The sequence below is a fragment of the Gouania willdenowi genome, chromosome 17 (assembly GCF_900634775.1).
Source record: "Gouania willdenowi chromosome 17, fGouWil2.1, whole genome shotgun sequence".
Taxonomy (NCBI): domain Eukaryota; kingdom Metazoa; phylum Chordata; class Actinopteri; order Blenniiformes; family Gobiesocidae; genus Gouania; species Gouania willdenowi.
The window spans coordinates 19,738,398-19,750,572 of NC_041060.1; the positions used below are offsets into that span (position 1 = coordinate 19,738,398).

General features: G+C 40.6%; 1 protein-coding gene and 1 non-coding gene across 4 annotated transcripts in view; both read left to right on the forward strand.

The window, feature by feature from the left end:
* The first annotated feature begins 4,011 nt into the window (after positions 1–4,011).
* trnar-ucu (transfer RNA arginine (anticodon UCU)) lies at positions 4,012–4,085 on the forward strand. The gene has a single exon. It is a non-coding gene; the product is annotated as a tRNA-Arg (tRNA).
* Positions 4,086–8,939: 4,854 nt separating this feature from the next.
* cadm3 (cell adhesion molecule 3) overlaps positions 8,940–12,175 on the forward strand; it is a 116,386-nt gene continuing 113,150 nt past the window's right edge. For all 3 annotated transcript variants that reach the window (XM_028472635.1, XM_028472636.1, XM_028472637.1), the window contains exons 1-2: positions 8,940–9,187; positions 11,560–11,718. In XM_028472635.1, coding sequence (XP_028328436.1) covers positions 11,628–11,718 — 91 coding nt within the window. In that variant the 5' untranslated portion in view covers positions 8,940–9,187; positions 11,560–11,627. The remainder of the gene's footprint in view (positions 9,188–11,559; positions 11,719–12,175) is intronic.

Genomic DNA, 12,175 nt, shown 5'->3' on the forward strand with positions numbered 1-12,175 from the left:
TCTATACATCTAAGTTAGATTTAGGACATTTAGGAAAAGGTTGTGAGTTATTGGATGTTGATGACCATGTCTTCTTGTTCTGAAGTTGAACGTCTTAGTGTCCATTGAGGGTCTGTTTGCTGTAATCCTGTTATTCATATTTGAACTTCACCTGCTTCTGATGCTGCGATGCATTTTTTAAAATAAAGAAAAAGCAAGGCTGAAAATGCAGAGCCCAAATGTGGAAGCCTCGTGGGTGAACTGGCTCCTCACCAGCACCTTGCCTCAGGCCTGGCCTCCCACTGAATCTACGCTCTGAGTCTGCACCCCAACATCTTCTGTCCTGCAGTGAGAATGAAAACCACCAGCCATATATTGTCAGGTCCACCTCGGTAAACGCAGAAAAAGGCCTAGCCAGAACACGGAGGGAAAAGAACTGAATATTGCTTTGTAATTCCGCGAGGTTTGTGTCTGTTTCCATCAAATAAAATTGCACTTTTCAAGGCAGCAGGAGCGAATATATAGTTGGCTCTAATAAAATTTGCTCACTGGTGGCTTGGAGGATGTAAGTGCTTGTTAAACAGTTCAAATTGGCAGTTTAGAAATTGTGGTTGCGACCTACACATAGTGGAAACGCAAGGAGAATAAAACTATTTGACTCTGGTACCCTGAGGATGAAGTTTAGGACGTGATGAAACACTCCTGATTGTGTTTTATGCCCCAGTAAATGTTGAATGACAATTGTAAAGTCAATTATTCTTTTTGCAGTTAGTTTTTCTTTTCTTTTCTTTTTTCACCTTCAAGGGGTTTTTCTTTGACTATAACATATTGTATTGAGGTGTTAGTTTGATTATGTAAACCTGCCTTTTATGTGAATTAAAACCTGGTAGTGAGGTGAAGCTATAGGTGTTCAGTGGCGTGGCGAGAAGGGGGGCCAGGGGTGGCTCCCCACACTTTCATGCAGTTCTCAAACGATTTAAATACTAAAGACTTCTTTCAATAAATATGTTAAACACACTGCCGTCGGAGGGGCTGTGCTGCATTTAAGTGTCCAATACTCCAGCAAATGTGGAGAGGTTCATTTTAGATTTAGAGAAAAGATCTGAGCACGCCGATAACTTCATTTCTTAAAAACATAAAAACTGTTTTGTTTTTTTGTTTAAAAAAAGGCTGCAGGTTTTTACTGCTGTATTTATTATTTATTTATTCACATGTGTTTTTATTATTAATAAAATTGAATTGGATAACTTGCTGTTATAGCTTGTAGCTTTTTTTTATTTTAATAAAATTCCCAGTTGTTTGACTGTAGCAAACATGTAGTGGCACAGCCTTTTAACCACAATATGTTATGGTTTGGATTATTTTCTATTATTCAAATCCAACTCAAGACTTGCTTTATTTACTAATTTATTTAATGTCATTTCTTGTTCATTTTTTTAAATAATGAATTAGCCTGCTGTCCAAATTATATTGTATTGTGTCCAGAAATTATTTTGAAAAACCGAAAAATCTAATGTTTTATTGTTAATATTAATATATTATTGTTTTTTTTTTTTTTTTTTACAGTTTTTCTCAGATCAGAATGAAAATTCTCATAACTATTAGTTCAACCTCCACAACATTAGTCATGTGTGCACATCCTAGTAGCAATTTATCCCTCCTATGAACAAATTGCAAATGCTTTTGGACATGTATCAGTTGCTTTCATACAATTCTCTGCCAATTTATAACATTATCATTTGCTTATGTCATGTGAGTCAAAATGAACAATACTTATAGATGCTGAATAGTCGTTCCCAATGAAACTAATAGTCTTCATTTCATTTCTATATCATTTTTTTCCTGGAAATGTCTCCTAAAGTGAACAAGGGATGATATCTGTTGTGATGTAGATGAAAATATGTGACCAGACAGACAGGAACGTCTGAACGTGCCAGAATGATTTACCTATGTTTATTTACAATATGTACTGTTATGTTTGCTCTAAATAAGTGACTGTAGTGTATTTTTCTTTTGCACAATGCTGTAGAATTGCAAAGAGCATACACAGTAAAAAAGTGAAACGTAGGTATTCAGTGTCTTGTACTCACTTTCTCCCCTAACTACAGCAATGTGTAGCATTACTGTAGTTTTCCAATGGCTGTACATGTAGCGTATAGTGCTGTCTGGAGCATTTTCAGGTAGTGTCACCCAGTTCTGACCATTTTTTTTTTTTTTGCATTGGAAAACACTGAGAGAATAAACTGTCATAATGAAAACATGAGTAAGCCATTTGACTACCTTATTCATAAACAATGGTGTCAAGACTTCTCATTTTGATGACGCTGCCAGTTTCATTGACATGAATACTTGATTTTGAGGAATGGACTATCCATTTTGAGCAAATAACGTGCTTTTGCAGGTGATCCACTAGGTTTTGCAGTTTGCATGAATTGTTTTGAGAAATGCACTAACTGCTGTGCAAATGTTAATAGTGATGTGAGAAAAGCAGAGGAAAAACTGTAACACAGCATGCAGTTCATCCAATCATTTGAGAGACCTGGGACCCTTACCCTATACACACCACACCAGAACAGCAACTTCTGTATAGACTAGGGATCCAATGAAACCTTCAGACTTAAACAAAGGCACCCAAGCCTTATTTCTTGTTTAATGTGATGATACTGTATGTTTAGGCATTTCAAAGGCTTTTCTACTATACCTTCTCATCATCATTGGGTCGTGTTGGATAAAACTCAATGGTTGAACAAGCCAAATGCAAGATGCTGAATGAGCATAGCGAATACCAGGGACTAACTAATATGGGCTTGTATGGAATAATCAAGGCTTATGATCTGGGATCTGCAGTTTTGCCGCTGCTTTGTTTATTTTACATGAGACATAGAATAATTTTCTATTTAAATGCATGTGACCGTCACTGTTTCATGCACCAGAAAGCACCAACACTGAAAGGACCACCTGAATATGTATGGCAGGGGTGTCCATCTCATTTTAGTTCCGGGGCCAAATACGGAGCAGCTTGAGCTTAAATGAGCCACAGATTATTTGTGGGAAAATTCAACATTAATGTGCCCTGGTTTGCACATCCACATATAAACGATATATAAATGATAAAGTATGTGATATATGAGTCCCAAATTTCCCAGATTTTACAAATTTCGGAAAATTTTATGGAATAATGGTCAGATTTTGGAAAAATTCAGAGTTCTTTCAACAATTTCAGATTAAAAATGAATGCCGCTATGTGATATAAGAAGTGTAAAACTGAGCTCTGCAAATATTGTGGATTTAATTGAATTTTTGTATTTGGAGGGACTGAGATCTCTACAACTGGATTAGTTTGTAATTTAAAAAATATATATATTTCATTTTTACTTTCTCGAAAGGGCCAAATTTGATGCTCTAAAGGGCCAGATTTGGTCCCCGGGCCTTGAGTTTGACATGTGATGTGTGGCCTGCACAATTGCTCACTGATTCATGCAGGCTTTCCAGCAGTGCATGGCCTCTAACCTCTAACCTCTATACAGGAACATGCCTGTGTTGCACGTGAGCATGAGATCCATCCAATCTCAGTCTGCGGATTTAAGGAAAAGACTCACTTTTGGTGTTTTTACAATGAATCCATGTGGGAATGTTTTGAACTACAGCAGCCAAATTAAACATGGAGCAATTTATCCCTGCAGGGAATGATTTTTTGGATTGCAGGTTTTTGATACTATACTATAATGTACCATATATTAGGTTTCATCTCTTTAGTTTATTAAGTTTTATTTCTGCACTGATAATATCTATTATTATGGGGTGGGGGTTAGACTTTTAGACTGACTGTGCGCAGTTTGGGGTGGAGGGAGGGGACTTCACACGTTTCAATGAGGTATTTAGTGGAGGATGGTTACGCCTCGGCAGCATCCCCTACCGGGCGGGAAATTATTATCCGCGGGGCAGCGGTCCTGATGCTGAGAGATACAGAGGATGCTGAGGCTGGGAGGAGGGGTATAAATCCCATCATCATCCCAGAATGCACACGCCCCAGTCTCTGTGGCGCAATGGAATAGCGCGCTGGACTTCTAATCCAGAGGCTCCGGGTTCGAGTCCCGGCAGAGATGAGTGATCTATGATGAAAGGCTTATTTTGGATAAAAATGATCTTGTGTATTTTACAGCTCTCCCGCTGACAATGTTTCAATAGTGATGGATACAAATGCAGATTGTTGAGGGAATGGAAACGGGCAGCAGGGGTGAATAATAAAAGCACATGCTGAAAATGTATGGTGAACTCGCCACCCGTTTACCACTTAAAGGTCATTGTTTTATGACGCAGACTGCATCCAGAGAATTGATGTGAAAAAACAACAAAAAAACAAAAAAAACAAAAAAACAATAGCTTTAAGGTGGGACACTGGAATCATGCACACAAAGTCAGTGAGCGTGCATGTTTTCATCACCTGGGGCTGATTTACACCAGAGTAAACACTTTTCTAATGTCGGGCCAGGAAAACAACATTTAAAGCTATTTCCCCATCCTCATAACAAATGTTTAATGATGCCAGATGCCACACTTTCTTCTCTCCCATTTGGTTTACAGACACAGGAAGACATAAAGACCTGTGAGTAGATCCAACATTAATGACTCACTGCAAGAAAGACAAAAAAAAAAAAAAAAGAATATGTTTTTTAAAGTTTCTTATATGCAGAGTTTGTCATTAATTATAGATGGCAACTGCGAGCAGGTGCTGAATGTGGGGAACGGAGATCTGCAGTAGCACAGTCATTTTATATAAATAAACCACGGTGAGGGACTTGTTATAACCCTAAGGACATTAGAGGAGCATTTTATTTCCCTTTGACCTTCAAAAATACTACAAGATAAAAGTCTTGGATCCCAATGCACATAAAATAATCATGATTATTATTTCAAGAGCGACTGCAGAATTCACAATGAATTAAAGGCTGTAGTTACGATTAGGAGGTGCGAGTGGAGAAAAGCTAGTATTTCTGTTAGTTAAGCTCTTTTAAAACCTCAGGGTGACTTTAAATGCACCTTGGGTGGACTTTGGACTTTTTTTTTTCACCTTTCTTATGTTTGGAGATGAATTGAGATAGTCTGTCATCACCTGGAGAACTAGAACCAGTGTCTTCAACTTTGATGCCGCAAATTCTTAGAGACAGACAATACAGGGGCAAATGTAGAAGATTGAGATCATTTGATCTTCCTCTTTGGAGCTTAAAGACTACTCCAGCCTTATCAGGACATCATTTTGGTCCATCATGGGATCAGCAATGATAGATAGATAGGTAGATAGATAGATAGATAGACAGACAGACAGACAGATGGATAGATAGATACCTTTATTTCAGACTTGGGGTCCATATAAACCATATAAACAAACACAATAATATTTACCTTATAGTAAATGAGGGAGAGCAATTGTTTTTTTTTTTTGTTTTTTTTTTTAAATCAATGACCCTCAGTGAGATTTAAATTATTCCTCACCAAATACACAAAGCACAAATTTAATATTGGATCCAGGAAAAATATTAGGCTTTTAAAAGCAAGTGCTTCAAGATCCCTCAAAGAACACAAAGCCGTTTAAACAACTAGGGGAGGTTCCTATTTCTATTTCCATCCACATCAGCTTCTACATCTAACGACCAACACCAACCCCTGCCTGGGCTCTCGTGTGCCAGCCTCCATCCATGTTTAACCCTATCTTGCCTCCCTACACACTCAGACCTAATCCGCCAGCAAAACTAATCCTTAATCCTCTCTGGCAAGTGGAACTCTCCACCCCTCATCGCCTCCCTCCCTTGGAATTTGATTCCCGAATGGACCTGATGCATAAAACGTCAACTCCTAAAGGACCACCCTCTGATGTTGACAAGGAAAAAAACGCTACAGTAGCATGATGCTATGCTTTGGCCTAAAAGTGGTTAAAAGACATCGACAAGCTGTATTTATAAGGATTTGAGGATGACTATTCTTTAATCTAACTGGGACGTCTGGTGTCATTGCATAAGTACCAGTTACCAAGTATAGCTAATCAATAGAAAAGATATTTCTTTGTAAAGTTGTTTTAATATAAACCAAGATCGCATTTGATGTTTAAATGTGATATTTCCATATGCCTTGTTTATCTTCAAAAAACACACACAATTGGCTGTTACCATGGTAACAGCTGCTGTTCAAACAACTGTTTGTGCCGGCTATTATTTGGAGTAAATAAGATTCATTGCAGCAATCAATCAACCAACCTTTAATTCTATAACACCTTTAATACAGAGAGCATTATGGTTACTTTAAAAGACAAAACACCTAAAAAATAAGAATCACCTAATGATGAACTGATTTTTATGTGATATAAATCCCTGGAGGTGTACATATAGCTATGAGAGTGGGTTAGCACCATGTAGCCAGTGTCTTATGTGATTTGTCTTAATAGGATAGAAAGTGTCTATTCGCACGGTTGGTACGTTTACCAAAGTACACGTATGTAGCGTCTTAGGGTTAGTCTTAGTCACGTGACCTAAACTAGCCAATGAGGGGCGCTGCGTATGGATAGAATGCTGGTATATTGTTATGGCAACCGTACGAATAGCCACTGCCAATAGGATTTCATATAGTGTAATACCTAATAACTGTATATTATCCAGTGTTAGTTGAAGGAAGTGCTTATTTTGTATACCGATTGCTAAAAACAAACAAACAAACAAACAAATAGACAAATAAATAAACAAATCCATTTGTCATTTCAAGATAACTGAAAGTTTGCCACATTAACGTGGGAACGTGGGGGATAGACTCCCGTTTTGGCCAGGAAACTACCATAATTTACCCCTCTTTCCTGCCATCCTCTCGTATTAGTATTCTTCCGCAAACATCCCAAACTATAATGTAATGATAATTAAAAGATAATAAATGAAAACATTCCTCTGCCTCTACAAACTGAATGCTGTCACGAGCCTCGCGAGAACTATACCCGCATGCCCCAGGTGGCAGTTCTCTCAGATTAGTGCCGACAGCGGGAACAAACCTGGAAACAACAGATGATGGATGGATGAAAGAAGGCGTTTCTGCGAAAAACAAAAACAAAGAAGTCGTGTAAATACCTTGAAAAATGAGACAGTGAATTTATCTTCCTAAAGAGGAGCAGTTACGCGTCCTGTAAGATTTGTAACTGAGAATTTAGCATCTCCCACGGGTGAGGAACGACGTAAGTCAGCATGAAAAATCAGCCAAGCTCAGGCAGCGCAAATATACACTCCTTCCAAAAGTGTTAATGCATGTAAAGTCTGCAACAAAACTGTATGATAAGTCATTACTGAATACCAGAGAACCACATGGGTGAGCATGAGAAATATGAAATATATTATATATATATGCAATGTGTTAACGTGTATATGAACTGTGATTATATGAAATAAAACAAGTGTGTTTCATATACTCTTTTATATTTTCATTTAGGCTATATTATAACGTACAATGTCAACAAAAGTTGGCCAACCACATTCTAATCACCCAATTGTGTGATATATTTTGTATACCTGTCTTAAACTGGCATACGAGAACTTGGTTGGGGTGGTGGGGTGGCTCGTAGCGGACGCCGGAAAATTTATACCTGTCAAGTATTCCGTTTTGGCCGAGAAACTCCCATATTTTACCCCTCATTCCCGCCATCGTCCCGTATTAGTATTTTCCCGTAAATATCCCGTATTTTAATGTAATAATAATAAAAAGATGCCTTACTAAACTGAACGCCGTCTCTCGCCTCACAAGAACTTCCACCTGAAATGGCCTGAGCGACAGTTCTCGCGATATTAGTGCCGACGGCGGCAACAAACCCGGAAACAACTCAGAAAAGAGATGAAGACGAAAAAAAACAAAGAACTCGTGTAAATACCTTGGAAACTGGAACAGAGAGTTTATATTCCTAAAGATCAGCAAGATGGGACACATTTACACGTTCTGTTAGATTAATAACTGAGATTTTAACGTCTACCACAGCGAAAGGAACAACGTAAGTCATCATGAAATATCAGCCAACCCAGAATTCTCTTTCTTCTCAGACTTCATTCAAACTAAAATTATCTAAATTTATATCATATATCACCATTTTGAGAAAAAATATTGAGATATGAGTTTTGGTCCATATTGCCCAGCCCTAGTAGGAATGTTCACAGCATTTTAATGTTAATAAAGGTCGACCTACCAGATTCTAATCACATAATTGTATTTAGTAAGTGGTTGATAAGTGGCTATTTTATATTTCTTGTACATCTATCTTAAAATATAAGGGATACTGGAGCTTGTTGGGTTAGGGTGGGACGGCTCGTAGTGGGCGCCAGAAAATTTCCCTTATTTTCAAATCCAAAACTTGACAGGTATGAGATGGATAGATTGATAAGCTTCAATCTATGAGGACAAAGTACTTGCCAAGGCCAAAGATCGTATAAACTCAAGGTGGTAAATTATAAGGCCCATGGAAAATAAAGGGCCTATCTGTGAGATAGTGGTAATAGTTCTGTACCTAACATCCCACTCTAAGGAGAACCATGAAAATAACTTCCGATGGAGTCTTAATTGTCTCAGGAGATATGATGACCGAAGCCTGTAAGAACATCTACTTCTACTACTTCCCAGCAGACATTTAGATAAAGACAGCAATCATGGGGAAGCCCTGCTGTGAACGCTCCACTACAGTGAATGATAACGATTCCTCAAAGCCAGATAAGGTCCATAAAGAGCAGACCGACTGTGGAGCATTATAAACTATTATGGCGATTCTTCAGTATGCTGAGATCACTCTATCAGCTCCATCTTCTTCAGGGCTCTGCTCTGGCTCTGTTATCCCGGTGGTACGGGCCAAATCGTATTAACCCCCCCCCCTTCATCCCTCCCTTCCTCCTCCACTCAGCCCTCCCTCCATCCCTTGTCCCCTCCCTCTCGTCTTTCAGACAGTCTGTTTTTGCTGCAGTGAACGGTAGCCGTGGAGAGAGACGCAAACACACGTTCTCTGTGTGTTTGTGTGTGTGTGTGAGAGAGAAAAAGAGCGCACAGGATACCAAATAAATAAATAAAAGAAGATCCAACAGAAGAAACAAAGGAGATATTCCAAAAGTGAGAGGACTGCTGCGCATCTAAGGAGGGATCTAACCGGTGGAAGACCTACAGAGACCAACACAGCCCGACTCCGGAGTCCAGAAATAACGGGGTGTGTGTGTGCGTATGACCGTGCAATGCCTTACACACTTTGTATTATTGTTGTTCCACTCATGGCTGTGGGAGCCTGCAGGAGGCACCTGTCACTGCTGGCGCTTTTCCGTCTCCAGGAATGCGTTTGTGTGTGCGTGCGTGCGTGCGTAATCCTTTATTCCAGTCCGAGAGGGAGAGCTATGTAATCCCTGCGTGTTTGACTATGCGTGTGTTTCACCGCCTCCTATTATTCTTCATTTCTGAGCTCATTCATTCTCCGATGGAAGCATCGCGGTGCGTGCATGTTTGAGCGCATTTCCCAAAATGTTCCCGCAAAGTGCGGGACAGGTTGGAGAAAGCTGGACATCCTTTATTCTGCAGCGACGCAGGTCGGGTGTCTTTCTATTGAAATCATATTTAGCACTGTGCTTCTCTCCCAACACAAAAGTGATGAACTTGGGTGAAATCGCACGCAGTTATTTCCTCCGGATGCACTTGCTCCAGTTTTTGTTTTCATTTCTCGCCATCACCCAACAGGAAGAGCTGGAGCAACAATAAACACACATTCCCCTCCCAGTCCTTCCACATCCCATCCCATCCTCCTCTCTCCTCCACCACCATCACCGTCCCCACCCCCGTCCCCGCCCAACATACCCGCCCGTCCCGCAGGCATTACCTCTGGGAGAGCGCGTCGCAGATGGACCGACTCACCTCTGCGCACACTTGCTATTTTAAGGATTGCGCGTGCAGGGGAAGAGAGATAGAGAGAAGGAGTTTGTGACTTTACGACACACACACACACACACACACACAGAAAGCGTGTCAGATGTGCCTATGTTATTGTTGCGCGTCACTTTGTCTCCAATCGAGTGCGAAGCGCGGGTTTTATTCTCGGCGGGCGGGCACGTGCTTTTCGGCACCTCCTCTTTTTTTTCTTCCTTGAATCAACTAACACGCTTTCACCGCTTGCATCCATCCATCCATCCATCCATTCATCCATCCATCCACCCATCCATCCATCCATCCACCCATCCATCCATCCATCCATCCATCCATCCAATCCTTTACCATAGTCCACATTTAATGGTATGAGGTCAAATGAATTGAGTTTACATGCGGATACATCCATGGCTTATAGTGGTTAGCATGTCATATCTCGTTTAGGTCCTGTGTAGATACCTGGGTCCTCTCTATGTAGAGTTGCATGTTCTCCCCATGCTGTGTGGGTTTCCTCCAGGTACTCCAGCTTCCTCCCACATTCCAAAAACATGACTCTTGGGTTAATTGGAGTCTCTGAATTAGCCATAGGAGTGACTGGTTGTTTTTCTTCGATGGACTGGCACCCTGTCCAGGGTGTCCTGCCTAACGACCAATGAGGGCTGGCGATAGCTTCCAGCAGACACCCACGACACTGAAAATAGGAACAAACGAGTCAAAAAATGGATGGATGTGTAATTACAACATGTTTGTGTCCTCGTCATTTAAAATAAAATAAGTAACTTAAGGTTTGAAACATGTAGTTACAGTTATCTTGAACTGAATTATGTGTTGAACCCAAAACTCATTCCACGGGCCAAATTAGATGCTGTGGCAGGCTGGATTTGGCCTGCATGCCTCATGTTTGACACACCTGTTTATTGGACTGTGGAAGAAAGCTGGATTACTTGAGAAAAGGGTATTCATGAAGATATGCTCTAAAGTTGCCACCCCTCAATGTGTTTTTATTGGATAAACTCATAGTAGGCCTCATTGATCAATGAATCAAACCTCTGAAAAAAGTTTGAAATTGCCACTTCAAAGTTTGTTTTCATCCCAAACACTCAGTTTATTGACTTTTTCGCACATTGCATTATGTAGAGTATCCTAGAATAGATGCACAGAAGTGTTTTTACTTTATTCTGACATCTTGGGGAATTCCGGGAAGCAACTAGAACAACAATGGCGTCAAGAGAATCACTGTCCTCAGAGTGTTTAGGGTGGAGATGAAAACAAACTTTCAAGCAGCAATTTCCACCATTTTATTTTCTTTTTGGAGTAAATTGTATTGGATTAATTGATCTATGATGTTTACATTATTTTACATTCTGGGGGTAGTAACTTTAGTTAAAGGTTTGACACCAAAACTCTTTTTACAGTGAGCTAGTGATGCTAATATCCTCTCCACCATGCAATTCCTTCCTCCATCATTTTCGACCCCCCCCCATCCTCGCTCCTGCTTCCCTCACTACAGTGTGACATGAGCAGATCGATGAATACCCATGGAGCCACGCGTGAGTAACGGGTGGGCCAAGCGTTTATTCAGTTGTCGACAACCAATGGCAAGGGATGCAATTAGCGGCCAGTTGGCCTTCCCTGCTTGTATTCTTTATCTCTCCACTGCTCTCTCTGCAGGTGACGCTCCAGAGCTCCTTGGCCCCTCCTGAGGATTCAGTGAGACAGGCGGACCTGTTTGCCTGACCATGGTCTTCCCATCAGCCCTCTCCGCATTATGGAGTGCCATCTTATTGACAGTACTACTCACCACTGCGGTTTACAGCAACGTCGTCTATGGTGAGTACATCTCTTTCCCTGTTCTCTCCATCTCTCCCTCTCCCCATGGGGCCCCCTGACCTCGCTGACCCTCTTTTTCTGTCTGTGGTTGTGCCCCTTATCTGTTGACTTGAGTCTTTTTTGTTGTTTCCTGTATTATGACAAGAGAATCAGAGAGCCATGAATAAGCACATGAGACACCCCCACCTCCCTGCACCCCAGTGGAATTTGTCCAGTTGTTTTTCAGGACTGCGTGTGACTTGCACGAGGGGTCTCAGATCCTTAATGAAGTGCAAAGCTTCTTCTCAGGCTCATAGGCTTGTCCACTTTGTCAGTTTTTGGCAGAAACATGCAAAATTGGTTTATTTTCTGTTCTACACAGCATCTGACTGACTTTCTCACATGACTGTTCACACCATCCTTGCGCTATAACTCGTGTTAGTTTCTTATATAGCAGCAAGGCCGTTTACACCACGGA